We start from the raw sequence: 18,513 nt of genomic DNA on the forward strand, positions 1-18,513 counted from the left end.
GTTTCCTTTAGATATAAAAATATCTGCACAGTAGAGAGCAAAGGAAAGAATACACCAGGGGTCACCAACCTTTTTAAGGCTGAGGGCTACTTCATGGCTACCAAGTCATAGAAAGGGCTACCAATACTGACCTATGAACTCATTTTTATTCTTATTTTATTCTTTTATTCATTTCTAATTTTCTTTTTAATATTGTCATTTTGAAACCACTGAAATATGATGAAATAGTTAACATAATGAAATAATACATAAATTATTAAAAAGAAGAGCAACAGAATAAAAAAAAATTAAACTTAACCCACTGAGTGAGTTCTTCTGTTTTCAGAAGACGAAGAGGGCACTCCATGTGGCCCTTGAGGGCCCCTTGGTGCCCACAGGCACAGCGTTGGGGACCCCTGGACTACACAGTAGTTGACTTGGATTATTGCACTTGCACTGCAGAGATGTACTGACCTTATAAATAAGTAAAATCTTACACAGCCTACACAGTAGTTGGCATGTGTCATTGCATAGTTAGAGAAGAATATTGCACATGAGTGACAATGGGTATTGTTTTGCACAAGATGAAGGAGGGGGGTGCTGACCCTTGTCCGTCTTCCTATCACCTCCTCCTTCACCCAAGCGAGGAGTTGTACAGTTAATAAGCAATTACTGATTAATTTAGAAATGCAACCTTCAGATTATGTATTGATTCTTTACATATCAATACACAGATTGTAAGAGACTATATCAAAATACTTTTTTTTACTTAAGTAACTAAGCTTGCAAACACCACCCACAATTAACCCAGGTTTTTAGCTGTTGACTCTTTTAAAGGTAGCAAATCTAAACAAGGTAAGATCTGTTTTGTTACTTCATCTCTTATCTTTGGATACACAAGAGTATCATTGTTCGTATACAACCCTTTTCTGTTGCTTCTTTTGACAAACAACTGTACTCTATTTTTAAGTGTGCAGCAATTTTAAAGCTCATTCAATCCAAAACATGCTTTACAGACATGTGGTAACATTCCCATGGTTGAAATATAACAATAAAAGAAAGAATTTATTCTACATTGTTTTTATGAAGAAAACTATGTGTTTTCCTTCTATAGTTATAGACACTTGCAAAACCAATGTAAACACAGCATTGTAGTGGGGATTTTTTGGGGCTGTGGCTTAGAAATGTGTGTTTCCAGTGATTTATCTGCTTTAAAAATTATCTATTTAATGACTAATTCCTACTTATTTGTGTTGCTTTTAAAACTGTGGCTTCTAGCTTTCAAAAGTAAATAGACAACTCCCTATAAATTGATAAACAGTATAATAAAAACTCTCTCTGTGTCTCTCCTCCCCTCAGTGGAACATGCATGTCTGTCATCTCCATGTATGAATGGCGCCACCTGTGTTGAAGACCCGAACAGTTTCAGCTGCATCTGTGCAGAAGGCTGGACCGGGAACACCTGTGCAGATGGTGATTGTCGATTCTGCACACATGGGAAGGCTGGAAGAAGCAAGGGAAGGGGGGGGCTTTAAGGTTGTCTGAGATTGGTTATAACTGGATCAAAGCCACTAAGTGAGTCCAATCAATTCAACAGAGGAAGTTAAATTAGCCTAAACAGGAGAGGCATCAGCAGCAATCAGTGATCGGCTCTGCCCATGTCTGGCAGTGTGTTTGCGTGCGGGGATACGTTTGGCCTATATTTCTGTTGAATTGAAAAACAGAGTTGACACTGTGAGTTTTACAAGATTTTATTGGCATCAAAGTGAGGCTTTAAAGTGTAATCCTTTCATATCACAGGGAGCTCCAAGGTGTGATTTCTTCCTTCCACCACCAGGCTGATGTAGTGAAGTATATTTCACAAAGCAATCCCATATATCCCAGCCTAAATTCTATATAATTTTTTTTAGAAAAGAAAGATTGGTTTTAAAATTGTTCCCATAAACTGCACGACCTGGCTGCAAAAAAACCCCAAAACTCTAAGTCATACTATAGAGCTGAAATCCCGGAAATATATACATTTTTTATATTTTGCAGAAAAAAATCCCAACCAACCAAATGATAAATGCACCTGAGCAGACTTTATTCATGTGGTTAATGAGGTTTTACAGTATGCTTTATTTATCCTGAAGCATCCGGTTGTGTTTTTCCTATTTGTCCGTGAGAAAAACAGAAAAGGAACCAAAGCGTCTGCCAAGTGAATATCATTTCATCAAAGTTTGTGTGCTCTGAGAGCAACCGGAGACCACTGCTAAGCATAACAACAATTCACAAATACACTGTTGTGTTTAGAGGAGGAATGACATGTTGTTGTTGGCATTCGTCTTCATCACTCTTCTGCACTGTTGCCTCAAGTTTTTTCACTAGACATTTCTTTACCAGACAACCTTATTTGAAGCATATGAATGCCTGCTTATCATGAGAGATGGGACTCATAGCAGCAATGAAATACCTCTATACAGATGTTAAAAACAGAAACAAACCAGGCTCATAGAGGTGCCTTTTGTTTCAAGGTTCTATATTAAGCTCGTTTATAATTCCTCTTTGACTCTAATAAAACAGTACAGCATGAATAATGATCCAGAATGTAAATGTCTTTTGCACAGTCTTAAAGAGGTCTTTTGAGGTTCGTCATGAAAATGTTACACAGTCTACTAACATAGACAGTTTTTAGATGATGTGTTTGCACACAGAACCGCATCACATGTCTTGTTTACCAGGTAATTCAAAGGAGGCCTGGAGGCCTGTCAAGCTAACCTACTTTTGGCTGGCAGCACTGCAAGTAAATTATTGAAATACGTTTGGCACCACAGCTGCTGAGTGCGTGGCATGCTGCCACTAATCTCACTGCGAATAAAAGGATTCACCAAGCAGCTGAAACAATCGAAGCCCTCCTTGCTTCCCATATAACAACAAAAAAACACCTTAAGGCTGGACTCAGCACATACATTCCCTTTTCAGGGTTATAAACTGAGGAGATGGACACCGCTCTTAACTGCACAGATAGGCTGGATATTTGAAGAAATTTTTTTTTTTTTTTGCCTGCTCTTTAAATATAACATGCATTTCACCAGAACCAAAGTCTGTGACTTGACCATATTTTCTGCATTATGCAAAATAAGAACGTATCAGTGAATGCAAATGTCCTCATAAAGAGCCTGCTGATAATGTGATGAAAAACCAGATAGTTTTCTCCCTTACAGCATTTCTGGAACTTAGTGTTTAAAGATGTTCACATTTTCCATCACAGAGAATATTCCATAAACTAAACATACTTCCACTGGACTGGATGTTTGTTACCACATTAGGATTTTGGTCAAGCTAGCAAACACAAATCTAGTGAGCCAATGTTGAGCTTGAACTTCATCCTTCTTTTTTTCTACAACACGTTTCACACTCATTAGAATCATTCACTTTTAATCACAAAGTAGGATTGTAGTGCTCTCACTTATTAACTACTGTATTTAAAAAAAAACAACACAAACAAAAACCAACCAGAATGATTGTCACACAAAACATAAAAAAAGGCTTAATGCCATTTTTTATCAGTGTGTCTTGTTTGGATGAAGCTCAAGCATGTTTTTGGATCAGGTTTGAGCTCCATCATGTGACCCGACACGTCCATACAGTAGGTGAGATCTCATGCTGCAGGTGAGATATGATCACACAGTTTACGGTCTATCAGAGCTGTGTGTGTAAATAAACAGCATTCCAAATCCTCTGCTTTCACCCCCATCAGGATAAACGGGGCTGCAGGTCAGGCTGTGGCGTATCAACGCCGAAATGAGAAGGAGTTTTCAGAGAGAAAATAAAGAACAAACAGGAAAATAGTTTTTTTGTTGTTGGTGTGTGATGTTCGCATGATTAACAGTCAGGGAGGCTGTCTATCTCTTGAGCTGTTATTGTTCTGGGGGTATGGGTGGGATGGGCTCTCTAGAGAATACACAACGAGAAGATTGTCAAGCTTGCAGGGAATTAAAACCATAACCACAACACAGCTCCGTTTTCAGTTTATAAACAGTATTAATTAAAGGATTCATTATTTGTTATGAATTCTCTGACTGGTTTGCTGCTAGTTTGGTAGGATTACTAGGGCTTGGGTTGAAGTAGGGGTCAGGACGATGGAAAATGGATGTTATGCAGGGTTAGGTAAATGGAAAAAAAGGTTATGAGAGACACAGAAAGCTATGAATGACAGATCCATACCACAGAGATATGCATGGGAAAAATGTGGATGCCACTACTGCACAAATAAGTTATGCTCGGTTGAACCCCAAACAGTTAGCTTTTTTTTTTCTATTTTTCTTGTTTAGACTTTGTTTTGATCCCTCATCAGATAAGTGGAAACAGGCCTCCTCCTTTGCATTATTTAAGCCCGCTCATTGTCCCCTCCCTCTTTGGTGAAGGGTTTGAAGTGTCAGTCATGAACATGCTGCAAAGGACTGTTTATCACTGTTTGCACAGAAGTCAGAGCAGCAGAGAGAATAAAAACAGCCACAACCACAGCGCGACGGTGGCTTTGCACGAATTTAGTAACACGCAAGATGCTTCTTGAATATTCATGCTCACATTCCTGTTACCCAGACCAATAACTTATAAAGAAAATGTTCCTCTTTCTTATGCCAGCTGTGAAGCAATGCGATCGCAACCCCTGCGGCCGTGGAGCAACGTGTCAGGAGGCTCCTGGAGGTTTCCGGTGTCTCTGTCCATTGGGATGGACTGGCAGGACGTGCCAGCTGGGTCAGTCTGTGTAAATTCGACGCACACTTCACGTATCAGTAGATGCATACAGGCTCTGAATGATGGGATTTTATTGCCTTTATCAGCTTTCTAAAATTAAATTCCCTGTAAAACAAAGTAGAAACAAGAGCTGTAGTACATAAACAAGATCATGTTAGTTTTATTTCTTTTGTTGACAGGATGCCAACCCTCCTGATATTAAAATATATAATGATCAAATACTCGCACATGTATACTCTGCCTGTTGTACAGTTTTCTTCATTAAGATTGAGCTCCAGTAGTTTTAGACTAGATTTAGCAGATGGTCAGAGTGGGCAAAGAGGAAAAAAAAGATCACAACAAAGTTTATTCAGTAAATTTATGAAATGCGCCACAAAACTGTAATTTCTCTATTTTTTTACATAATTGTTCTAGTAAATTGTAAAGATGAAATACTAAGTTGGTCTAAGTGACAGACAGCTCTCTTAGTCTGTGTATTTCATCATAAGCAACTAATGTAGTATCACACTGCAAAAACTGATCTAAAAAGGTAAAAGTTTCTTAAAATTTGTGTATCTGCCTTTAATTTGAGCAGGTAAATAAGATGATCTGCCAAGACGACTAGGATCTGCAAAGACAAGGAGGATGTTTGGCCATTAAAACAAACAATTTGATACCGTGCAGTTAAAAATAAGATAGTATTCATGTTCTTTTCTTAAACCTAAATCTTCTTATTCCATCTGCAATGTGTTTTACCTACCTGCTTAGATCAAGTTTATCCACATCTATTTCAAGGAAAAATTATTTACATATACACCTTTTGCAGTTTATGTTTTCAATACATGGGCCACAACAGGGGCCAGGACTGTGGGGCACTAGCCCCCGTTGGCCCCTGTGTAGAATCACCCATGCTGTTATTCAAAGATAAACATATTCCCCAATCTTTAGAAATCAGTCATGTGCATCTCTCAGCACAATGGTTTGATGTAAAGTTATCCTCATAAAGGAACCAAAAATCCCCTTTTTAATTTGCCTAAAGGGGAACCATGAAGCGCAGCTCGTTCTGCAAACTTTGAGGAAATATATTAACTGTGTATTGAGGAAACCATTGACGCAAACATCAAATAAGACCCTAAAACCTAAACAATAAATAAAAAATAATTATTTTTAATTTGATTTTTAAAAAATGATTTCCCTATAGGTTTTATTAAAAAGAGCCGAGTTGAGAAATTGATCTTTAATTCAGATGTCCATCATCCAACTAATGAACAAATATCACCATGAGCGGCATAAATCAACCAGATAAACTTCAATAATCCACATTCTTCATAAGTGGTTATATGTGATGATCGTTGGTTTGAGGGAAAATGTAATTTTGATACACAAATTAGGGAGCAGAAGAAGCCAACAGCATCCTAATCCTCACATTAACCCTCGCTGACTGTGGATTAGTCTTCTCTAAATGCACCATCATGCCCCTTTTAGGCTGCATTCACTCATTTACAGAAGTAGAGTGAAGCAATGTTACGGCTTCTCTCTACTTAAGGGTTTTTGTAAAGAAAAAGCTAAAGCAAACACTTACTGTAAACATACGTAGGCTTCGGGGCTTTAGAGTGAAAACTGAGACATATTTCAGGATGACAGGCTCCCCTGCTCCTCTGTGTTACTGTCATATGTCACCCTGACACTTCATAATCCCTCATAGTTCCACATCACAGATCATGTGCCCACAGCCTAAAGTGTGACGCAGACTGATCAAACTCAGGGATGAACCTGAGCTGCAGAACATCAGGAGTGCATCAGTCGTAAAAAGCCAATTATACTTTCCCTCCATGCCTCATCAGAGGATTTCTGTCCTACTTGGCTTTCTGTTGACAGGCTCCTCATTATTCTAACACAGAAGCACTTAAACTCACTGACAGAGCTGAATCCTAATCATTTGTAGCAAATGGCTGATTTGTCTTTAGCTAACATTTTCTTTATGCTCTGCTGTGTGCCAGGGACCCTCAGGGCCCCCTGGCAACTTTAAAAGTATTTGTCCAAGTATTTATAAATAGCAGTGATGCTGAAAGAGAAGGACTTTAAATAAAGAACTTCTTTATTTCAACAACAAAAAAAACTAAGGAAGATATTTTTTTGTTCTTGGTTGAGATTTCCTTTAAAGAATTTATCAGATTCATTCACAATATTATTTAACTCAGGATAATTTGGGGTTGTGACTTGTGTTTCTATCCATTTAAAACAAACACAGTATTGTGAAATAACTTAAACCCATTTCTAAATTCTGTAGTTTGCCTCCAAATGGTACAGTATTAACAGTGAAGATGAATGTAAAAGGAAAAAAATTAGACAAAAGAAAGTTTTACCTTTATTGTGCCTCAGTTGAGGCTATGTGTGGCTAAATGGGACCACTGATAAAAATGGAACACAATGAAAAACCAACAGAAATAAATAAATTTCAAAGGTTTTTTTATCCTGTTATCTTAGAGTCAGGGTGATAGCTAAAAAAAATAACATAAAACACTCAATTAATCAATCTAAAACAAAAGTTGATGCATAAATACAATATATTATAAATAAAATGTTTTTCCTTTTATAAACTTTGCCTCTCCTCTTTGAGTCATATATCAGTTGCCCTTTGTGGATTATTAGAGTCTAGTTTATGATTGATTTTATTATGTTGTCCTGTGTTTTTATATGTCTTACTGTACTGCTGCCTCTTGGCCAGGTCTCCCTCGAAAAAGAGATTTTATCTCAAGGGACTTCTTGGTAAAATAAAGGTTAAATAAAAATAAGCAAAAAGCAAAAGCTGAGTTTGGAAAAATACTTCAATCTCTGAACTTCATTTAATATTACCTCATGAAAGGTACCGTGTAGAGTAATCACAGAGATTTACTGACATAAATGTCATATATAAAAATGTAATATATAATCTATATTTTTGGTATTTATTTTTACCTATGAACTGAAAGTCTCAATCTTTATGTCTGCCTTGCCTTAGAAATTGCTATTTATAATTAGATAGGAGTCTGTTCCCATTTGTGGAGGCAGACATCTTTTGCGTTATGGCAGTGCAGAGCTGACAAATATCTGACGTTAGATATCGCCATTACACTTGAATGGGACTGCAACAAGTTAGGCCTATATACAATCCTACAAAGACCAATAAAATACTATTTGTAAAATTATCAAATTTTTTTTCCTAATTTTTTTTTATTATTATTTTGCAACTACACCCTATCCTTATGTGGGATTTGGGGTTGTAATATGGTAAACATTTTGGTATATTATATAATTTAATCAGCTTGGACTATTTTAATGCTGTTTTTTTCTTCTTCTTTGTTTTGCACCTTTAGATGCCAATGAATGTGAAATGGGTACATGTGTCCACGCCCGCTCATGTCATAACCTGATCGGCAGTTACCTGTGTGACTGCCTTCCTGGTTGGACGGGGCCTAACTGTGACATCAGTGAGTACGGCACAACAGTAGAAAAAGCGAACACACAAAAGAAAGGGAAATTACTTGAAAGAGAAAAGAGAAGTAATTGTCTGGCGAAACATGATGAGGCTTTAAAAAGTAATTCAGCTGCAGCTCAGAGTTTCTATAGATGGGGATCATTTTACTTCAAGAGAAAAATTCTCAGAATATCACTGACAAACAAAAAGAATAAAGGTCTTTTTTTTGTCTTTCTTTACTAAGAATATTTCCCTTCAGACTCATGAAGCACAAATTTCCGTTATGCAGTGCCTTTCATTTATTGTTTCACAGTTTTGTTGTTTTATTAAACATAATTTGTTTTGTTTTTGTTTGCTTTTTTAATAAATAAATGTGTTTCTGTTCCTAGGGAACAGCAGCTGTCAGGGTTTATGTTTGAATGGCGGCCATTGTGAGGTGAGTGGCTTATTTTTTCCTTCACGACTCTGCTTTAACCTCCTTCCATTAGTGTTTACTTCTTTAAAAACAACCAGAAAACACTTTAACTTAATTTCACAGTATTAGAGCTACAAATGTTATTGTATGTGTCACATCTATAACATGTCCCCATTTCCCTCTAGTGACTTTCCTGTGAAATTCATATCATTGTCAAGTAAATTTGATCTATATCCTCCAATGCAGGACCAGTTGTCAGGGTCAAGATGTGTGTGTCCCACTGGTTTCACTGGTAAACATTGCCAAAATGGATTGGATCCATGTGACACCAACCCATGTCTGCATGATGGGCAGTGTGTGATGAAGGATGGAAAGTCGGCCACCTGTGATTGCCCTGTGGGGTATTCAGGACTCTTCTGTGAGGTAGAAAACTAACATAATAAAACAATAACAAATTAATTATCTGATTGAATAGTGTCGGAAATAAATATACACAACCTGCTAAGTAAGATGTGTGGAGATGTTAAAAAAAGAGAAATAAGAAATATTTTAACAAGAAATATTTTAACAAAAAAGGCTGTCTTGAAATAATAGCATGACCTTTTAAGACCTCAAATGAGATGATAGGAGATAAAAAAAATGTACTGTTGTACATCTTGATCATATATAATATAGGTATGAATATTGTATCAAGGCAATTGGACTTTCATGTTTCATGTTAATTGCTCTTCTTCTTTAGTAAAATGGTAGGGGTTGATGTTAAGGATTTTTACCACTTGCCCAAACTTTCACATTTCATTTGCCCAGAAACAATTTTTACTTGCCCAGTAATGTTTGATAAATATAGTTCCTAATATTCATTTTTGTATATATATCAATGAAACATGTTTGTTTTTTAAATGTTTTTTGTAATAATTTTTTGTAAGTATTTTTTAAGTTTACAGGTTCCTGGTGTGTATATGCATGTGTCAGATAATGAACTCAAGCCTACATTACCGTGCTAACATGATTTTCAATCCTTCCTGCACATTCTTTTCAAACTAAACTTTGCTTTAAACTGTTGTGTGCTTGGAAAAATATAAATTGTAATCTTAAATATCTAAAAAAAAACTTGACAAGTTAAAAACTTAAGATAAATCACAAGACAGAAGTCAATGTCACAAATGAATAACTTTTTTTTTAGAGTCACGGTATGTTTATACAAGATAATACTATTAATATAATGTGACTTTTCTAGAGAATCATTATACATAATTATTTTATACAGGGTTTCCACAGTCTTACATAATTTCAGTATTCCCTGAGTTTTAACTGACTAAGGATTAGTTTTCCCTGACAAAATAAATGCAGCAACAAGACAATAATAATAACATAACAGGTCACCAATTTAACATGTTTAGCTCTATAACATTTAAATGCACCTCTCCAATGTCTAAGAGAAAAAAAATTTATGAAAATTTTTTAATGTATGACCTGCATCAAGTCTAGGTGGACAAAAATCACGCCATCTGGCGGAAAATAACCCGGCTTTTTTAAAATACCAGTCTTTTTCAAATCACGCAAGAATGTGTACAAAACAACAAAAATGGTGCCAGCTACGCTTCTGGGTTGTTTTTATCGAATGTCGGTGATTTTAAAGTAATTTTGAGTGATCAATTTTTTTTTTTTGCGATCATTGCACCTGCCCGGCGGGCAAATGTAATGAAATTTGTACTCTCCCCGACAGTAAAAACTACTTGCCCCGGGCGATGGTTAACATCGAGCCCTGAATGGTTATTAGACATCCTAGAGTAAGGAGTGAGTGACAGATATTCCAGGGTGATAGCTAAAAAATAATATAAGTAATATAATTAATAAATCTAAAGCAAAAGTTTAGGCATAAATACAATATATTAGAAATAAAATGTTTTTCCTTTTATAAACTTTGCCTCTCCTCTGTGAGTCACACATCAGTTTTCTAAATACATTTGGGTACATAAAAAACTCTTCCTAACCCATCGCAGGCGGTCTTCCCCACTTTTGTCCTCTTACTCGGGTCCTTTACCAAAGAACTCTCTGGACCGAGATGTCTGATGTATTTCCAGGGATCTGCTGTAACCACTCTTTAAGTTTGGGGGTCACTCCCCCGAGTGCCCCAATAGCCACATGAACCACTGATGCCTTGAACTTCTAGGTTTTCTCCAGCTCTTCTCTGAGCCCCTGGTATTTCTCTAGTTTCTCATATTCCCTTTTCCTGATGTTGCAGTCACTTGGTATTGCTATGTCAACCGGCGTTCCCCTGCTTTTTCACCACCACCACAATGCCCGGTTGGTTTGCCATTACCAGTTGGTCTGTCTGTATTACCACCTCTTTTCTGAGCCACTGGTATTTCTCTAGTTTCTCATGTTCTATTTTCCTGATGTTGCAGTCACTTGGTTTTGCTATGTCAACCGGCGTTCCCCTGTTTCTTCACCACCACCACAATGCCCGGTTGGTTTGCCATTACCAGTCGGTCTGTCTGTATCTGAAAGTCCCACAGGATCTTGGCTTGGTCATTCTCTACCATCTTTGGAGATGTTTCCCACTTTGACCTTGAGGTTTCCAGCCCATACTCTGCACAGATGTATACTATTCCAGCCACTTGGTTATGGCGCTCCATGTAAGCTTTCCCTGCCAGCATCTTACACCCTGCAGTTATGTTCTGGATTGTCTCAGGGGCCTCCTTGCACAGTATGTCTTGTCTGCTATGGTCGATCTAGGCCTCTATTGCTCTGGTGCTTATTGCTCCTGTGCAGCCATTATCAGTGCCTCTCTGATGTCCTTCAGACCGGCTTTGTCTAGCCATTGGTAGGATTTCCTGATATCTGCCACTTCGATTATGTTTCGGTGGTACATCCCGTGTAGGGGCTTATCCTCCCATGACGGAGTCTCTAGCACCTCATCTTCTGTTCCCCATGGTCTGAGACATTCACTGAGGATGTCGTCTGTTTGAGCCTTGTCCTTGATGTAGTTATGGATCTTGGATGTTTCATCCTGGATAGTGGCTCTTATGCTCATTAGGCCTCCTTCCTTACGGCTGGCGTATGGTCTCAGGAAGCTGGATTTGGGGTGGTTCTCTCCATGTATGGTTAGGAGCTTTTGTGTCTTCCTCCTTTGTCCAGCTTATTATTCCTGCAGGGTATCTGATTTCTGGCAGATCATAGCTATTTATTGCCCGAGACTTATTCTTGCCATTGAGCTGGCTCCTTAGGACCCGCCTTACTCATTGGAGGTATTTGGCCATAGCCACTTTCCTTGTCATCTCTTCAAGGTTGCCATTTGCTTGTGAGATTCCAAGGTACTTGTAGCGTTTTTCAATGTCTGCTATTGTTCACTCTGGTACTGAGACCCCCTCTGTGTGGACTACCTTCCCTCTCTTAGTTACCACCCGACCACACTTCTCTAGTCTGTATGACATCCTGATGTCTGTGCTGAAGATCCGGGCGGTATGGATCAGTGAGTCAATGTCTTGCTCATTCTTAGCATACAGCTCGATGTCATCCATGTAAAGGGGGTGACTGATGGTGGCCTCGTTCCTGAATCAGTATCTGTTGCCAGTCTTGTTGATTATTTGGCTGAGGGGGTTCAGACCTATGCTGAACAGCAGTGGGGGTAGTGCATCTCCTTGGTATATGCCACATTTGATGGAGACTTGTGCAAGTATCTTGCCATTGGGCTCAAGTGTGGTTTTCCACAACCGCATTGAGTTTGCAATGAAGGCTTTTAGAGTCCTGTTGATGTTATATAGCTCCAAGCATTCAATGAGAAATCTTGGTCCGATGATCCCATAATCCATAGGCTGAATCAGTGATGTTGTGTTTGGAAATCAACAGCCTGGCCCCCTGCACTGAGCCTGGTTCTGCTGGAGCTTTCTTCCTGTTAAAAGGGGGTTTTCCTCTCCACTGTCGCCAAATGCATGCCCGGGATGAGGGGTTGATGAAGAGTCAACAACAAGCTTATCCTGGAGTAGCATGTCTTGCAAATCAATGACTGGAGGCATTCAACTGTTTCTTTTTTCAAACAATGTGACAGTATTCTCTCTGTAAAGTGCCTTGAGATGATGTGTTGTGAAATGACGCTATATAAATAAACTGAATTGAATTGAAAATTATTTAAGATCAACAACACTTTAAAACCAAGGCCTTTCTTTCTCAGAAAACACTTCACCTTTAGGATAAACACTGCTGAAACCAGAGGGGAGCACTTTGTTATCCAGGCTTTGGGATTGTGTTTCTAGTAAACAGGCAACGCATTCTTGTTTTTGTTTTTAGGGCTGTTGGGATTTTGACTTATAAATAAACCCTGGCTTTATCATAAAAGCTACATAATTTTCACACACAATCAAAGCCAAAGTCTTTTTGACTGAAGGGTTAAGAAGGCATTAACTTTCCAAAAAATTTGGTCTTATCCAAATTATTCTCCTGTGGGAGAAGCACTGGATGAGCCTGACTCTGCATCCTTGTCCTTTTCATTGTCAGGACCGACCCTCATCATTTTTAGCTCAGGTTTCACAGTAATTTTTTTCTTTGTGCAGATGGTGTTCATATCCAGCATGATGTTCTTTTTCCTAGAGTCTTTGATCCACCAGATTAATGCAGACTGGATTCTCCCGATAGTCTAATTGCGAAAGGTTACACACCTCTTCACTTTTTGCTTTAAACTTTCTGGTCCTTATATGCTTTTCTTCCTTCTTTAGCAGTGCCCTACAGTCGCATAGCTTTTCCCTTCTTCCTTCAGCAGGCCCAGCATTTCAACCTTTTGAGCAAAGGTTTGCATCTTCCTATGACACTTGGCTACAGCGGCAGATGCTGAAGGCGCTTAACATTTAGTTGACATGAGACTTGATATAAATCCAACTCTGTAAACAAAAAAAAAAACAACCCAAAACACTTCAACGAAGCAATACCATATAATAGTGAAAAAAATTAGTAAATATTCTGGAAACTACAGTTTAATGACACAGGCTGCAAGATGGATGGATGGATGGATGGATGGATGGATGGATGGATGGATGGATGGATGGATGGATGGATGGATGGATGGATGGATGGATGGANGATGGATGGATGGATGGATGGATGGATGGATGGATGGATGGATGGATGGATGGATGGATGGATGGATGGATGGATGGATGGATGGATGGATGGATCCCTGTTTACAGTATGAGCATAAAGGCTTTTTATTGTCTTAATCTTTTTGTCATTGCAGATAGAAAATGATCCTTGCAGCCCTAACCCCTGCCAGCAGGGGGTGCAGTGTCAAAGCTCAGAGGGAAGACCTGTGTGTACATGTCCTGATGGTTATTATGGCAACGAGTGTGTGAGCCTCAGAAAGCCATGCATTGGACAGGACTGTCAAGGTGAGGCTGATGTTGTTTGTATCTTTAGTCAAAAAGCAGAATTACAGCATGTTCTAACCTCTGCTGCTCCTCTGAAGGTGCTATGTCCGACACAGCACACAGTGGTCTCAGCATCTACATGATCCTGCTGGGAATCCTGGCTCTGGTGACAATATGTTGCTGCATCGTCTGCACAGTAGTCCTCTCTCGCCTGCATCGGAAAAGGACAAAGCAGCAGTCTGTCCCGCAGGAAGAAAGCATTAACAACCAGAGAGAATTCGTGAACCTGATCAGAAATGTGGAGCGCCCCCCCGGGCCCAACCTCTCTCCTGCTTCAACTCAACCTCACCCCCCAGCTCCCGTCTCACGTTGCTACGAGGAGATTGAACTCACCATTCCGCCTTCTCCAGCACCTTCACACCCTTCCCCAGCTTTAAAACCAGCTCATGCCCCCAAAATGGACATTTCAAACAGAGAAAGAGAGAAGCTGAATCGTTTTCACTGCACAGACAATCAGGAGCTGGAGGTTTGACCATATCCTGGACTTCTGTTTTCAGTTTGTAGCACTTTTTTTGTTGACAGGACTGCTGTCCCATTATTTACAATGATTCCAACATGGCAGTTATGGAGACTGGGAAGATGTTTGACCTTTATAAACTAAAATGGCTCTCAGATGATTCTTGAAGAAAGAAATGCTGCTAAATGAAGGATCAGAAATCTTTCTCACAAAAACATCTTTGGGCATCATTTGGTGGCAAAAAAAAAAGTTGTGAAGGTTGACTGAAATCTGAACATTTAAAGATCCACCTTTGAGTGCCTGCATTACAGCCAGGAGAGCCCCTTATCGTGCTCTAATTCACCATCTGACAGGTGTGCAGAACATCATTTAGCTTCTGAATCAATCCCTGTTTAGCACTTGCGATATTTGTGTTGATGAGTGTTTGTGAGAGCGCCTGCGAGTGAATGACAGAGCGTAAATTATGAGTGTGTGTGAGGAGAAAAAAAGGGCAGAAACATACTTAAACAAAATAAAACAAAGATGATCTACTTGTGAAAAGGGAGTGTATGCCTCCGAAGAAAAGGCTTTAAAGCCACGTTTTTTTAAACCACACTGTTGCCTGTTTTGTTTCTGTAATACTGCAAGATGTATGATTTTTTTCTACTCATATCTGTGTGTAAAATAGCTTTTTTTTTGTACATGGATATATTGTACATATTGATACCGTTTTTGTACTGTGGTTCAGTATGGAGGTATGACTGTATTACTTCACTCTGTCCCATTTTACTTTCCGTTCGGGATGATCAGCACATGTGGATTGCTAATAAAAGTGCATTTACCAGTTTTGCTTTTCATCTTGTTAAGAGCTAGGGGTTTTCACTGTCTTTATAAGATGGGTAGCACTAGTGGGACATTAAGAGGTCGAGGCAAGGATAAATCTTGACAGAACAATCACATAAAGTCAGCACTACCTCCATCATTTTCTTCAGCTTATGGCCGGTCCTTTTAGAGGTCGTTACAGTAAGTAATCTCTTTGTATTCACTATCTCTCCCATCCTCTTCTTTGACTCCAACCCTCTGCATATCACTACATACCTTCATCTCTGTGATCTTTCCCATTTCCTTCCCGCTAGCAGCTATATAGTCAGCATCCTTTATGTTCTTCTAAACCAGGGATCTGCAACCTGTGGCTCCTGGGACACAAGCGGCTCATTGGACCCTCTACAGTGGGTCATAATAGTGGCTAACAAGGATAAAGAACCAATTCATGTTTTTAAATATATTAACAAATACTATTTTTGAAAGGATAAGTTGTTTTTATAAAGAACATGTGGATTTAAAGAACTGTACTGGTTAAAGAACTAGAAAAATGTCATTAGATCTATTTTTGTCATAAGCTTGGAGACTATGCTTTTATTTTTGACATTAATATCTTATAAAAGAAAATCTGTTTCCTCTTAAGAAAACTTTTATGTGTTGTTCTTATTTAACCCAGTAAAGCCCATGTAATAATTTTCTAAACATGTGAATTAACATTTTTGAAACTTGTCACTATACATTGGAAAATAAAAAGAAATACAGTTCTGAATAATCTAAATTAACTAAATAATTTATATCATTTGTGATGCACTAGGCATTTCCTTGCGATTTCTTTTTAAATAGATCCTCCGTGTCTGGTTTTCAAAAGCAAAAAATTCCCACTGATCATACATCAGATTTCCTATTGCAGATATAGTACAAAAATAATAGTTTTTGGTTTATTTGAAGGTTGTGTAATTTTTTGCTTCTAAATGACTTTTATTCGGCTGGGAAAATGGCTCTTTGGATTAGAAAGGTTTCAGACCCCTGCTCTAAACATTTCCAGGTTTATCAGCCTTGTCTCTTATTGTGCCTACGTTTCAGCACGCCTTAGCTCAGTCTTGTAAATGTTTCCTTTGATTATTGCAGCTATCTTTCTATTGTAGATCACCCCTGATTCTCACCTTCATCTACTCCACCCCGCCTGCTCTCTTGTCTTCATCTTTCCCCTGTTTTTTTGAGTTTTTTTTGCAGGAAATTTAACTCAACCACATTAGCTCACCTACTTTCAATACAGCTTTGTCCCACCTGCTCCCCAACCATTAACATGTGCTACTTTGAATGTAAAATGGCTGTGACCTACATCAAAATATCCAATATATAGACATGAATAACAGGAAAGTTTCTTTATGCAACCTGCCATTTACCTGGACAAGAATCAAAACTTTTACCGCTAACCAAAACCAAGAGGATGGGTCAAATGCAGAGGTGAATTTCTCCAGTGTGAGATTGATAATGTTCTATTATTATCAATCTTCCATCCTGGGCATCTAAGTAAAAAATTCGCTTGCACAAAGATATACTGGCAGACATTCCAGTAACATTGAATATTAAAAAAAAAAAAATTCAAAACTATACTTTCAACAGAGATTTTTTTTCTCTTCCAGAAGGTACAGTTTAATATTTATAATATTGTATTTGCTGCAAACAATAGTTTATTCGAAGTTTTTTTTTTTTACCTATCTAAAGCAAGAGCCCCAAAATATGTAAATATCACCATCTCATAGACCATCAAATCCTGTTGAAATGATTAACTGCAAAGTAAGAAACGGCCGTGTTGGAAAGAAAAGGTGTAGATAGTGGGGCAAGCAGCAACAGTTAAAGACAAAATGAATGTCACAAATGTGACCTAGGTCCTGAGCAAATAGAAGCAGGCTGGAAATGAAAACAGGCTTCCTCTCACCATGACAGACTGCAGGAAATGTAGGAAACAGAGTTTATGCATACACACATGTACAGATATGGTATGTAAGAGATTTTCTCTTCACCTGCTGTGCAGCACAGGATGCTAGATCCCAGCTTGCTGATTAGAAAGTTTACAATAGGCACAGATTCAGAATCTGAAGAGCATTTATAACACCCTGTGTTCACAATAGACTGCCTGTATAATCCCATGTGTTCCAGGGGTGAAAGTAATGCTCACATTTCAGATTGTTTTTGCTAGACATGCAGATTTTTTATTTATTTATCTTTTAATAATCTATGTTTTCCTCCTTAAAAAACATTTTATTTGGTTTCCCCTGTAAGCTAGTCTAAACAGTCTATATTACATGAAATTTAATCAAAAGCTTGAGCAGTAATTCTCACTGTAAAGCCCATTTATATAAAGCAACAACAGAAAAAAATTGTGGAAAACGAATAATTTATTTTATCTGGCTTGATGCAATGAAGCATTGTTGAAGCCATTTTTGTGTTTATTTCAACAACATAAACTCTTTCACTAACCTTTCATTTCAGGCTAATACAGATTCAGTTTATAAATCCTGTCTTACAGTGACACTTAGTGGCGACAAGTACACACTCTTTTAATAAATTATGCTTTTAGTGATTTGTGAGCAAAAGAATTTATTTTTTTGTTATGCTGAAAATATTTTATCAGCTTATATTTAGGGAGTAATAATTATACGATTTGAACAAGAATGCAACACAGAAGGTCCTGTAGAAATTCCGTAAGAAACCATCAACAAATGTAAAAAAGAATTAATTATAATAGATAAAGTAACTCAAATAACTTTTTAAATCCTTCACTTTTTTGGTCTAAAAAATTTTAAAATAAAAACTTGTTGTGTAACATAACGTGTTTTAGCTATTGAATGGTTTTGGTAAAGAAAATAGATTGACCAAGAGCAATTCAATTAAAGTTAGAGGATAAGGATTTGCAAATTCTTAATGAAAAAAGGGGAACTATAAAAACAGTAAGGAGCGTAAGGATAGCTGGTAAAAATTACTATGATGCCCTGGTTTGTGAGGCAAAATATGAAATTTAATTATATAACTTTCAACAGCTTAGCACATACACTGCAAAAATGACCTAGAAATGAGTAAAGAAATTCTTAAAATAAGTGTATTTACCCTTAATTTGAGTGGGTATATAAGATCTGCCAATGGAATGACTATGTTTAGGCTTAAAATAGGATAAGATATTATTCACTTGAAATAAGAGACTGCAACTGCTGTTTTCTTATTTTAAATGTAAATTGTCTTATTTCATTTCCAAAGTGTCTCA

At 37.8% G+C, this 18,513-nt stretch overlaps 1 protein-coding gene across 3 annotated transcripts in view; it reads left to right on the plus strand.

Moving 5' to 3' along the window:
• Positions 1 to 15,851, plus strand: part of LOC107081932 (protein jagged-1b-like) — a 72,792-nt gene extending 56,941 nt beyond the window's left edge. Inside the window, exons 8-14 of one of the 3 annotated variants that reach the window (XM_015370306.1) lie at positions 1,339 to 1,452; positions 4,606 to 4,719; positions 8,055 to 8,168; positions 8,545 to 8,591; positions 8,817 to 8,993; positions 13,801 to 13,951; positions 14,029 to 15,851. In XM_015370306.1, the coding sequence (XP_015225792.1) occupies positions 1,339 to 1,452; positions 4,606 to 4,719; positions 8,055 to 8,168; positions 8,545 to 8,591; positions 8,817 to 8,993; positions 13,801 to 13,951; positions 14,029 to 14,462 (1,151 nt within the window). In that variant the 3' untranslated portion in view covers positions 14,463 to 15,851. The remainder of the gene's footprint in view (positions 1 to 1,338; positions 1,453 to 4,605; positions 4,720 to 8,054; positions 8,169 to 8,544; positions 8,592 to 8,816; positions 8,994 to 13,800; positions 13,952 to 14,028) is intronic. The other 2 variants (XM_015370307.1, XM_015370308.1) reach the window with 2 other exon arrangements.
• Positions 15,852 to 18,513: the final 2,662 nt, after the last annotated feature.

Source organism: Cyprinodon variegatus, unplaced genomic scaffold (genome assembly GCF_000732505.1).
Source record: "Cyprinodon variegatus isolate N-32 unplaced genomic scaffold, C_variegatus-1.0 Scaffold44, whole genome shotgun sequence".
Classification (NCBI taxonomy): Eukaryota; Metazoa; Chordata; class Actinopteri; order Cyprinodontiformes; family Cyprinodontidae; genus Cyprinodon; species Cyprinodon variegatus.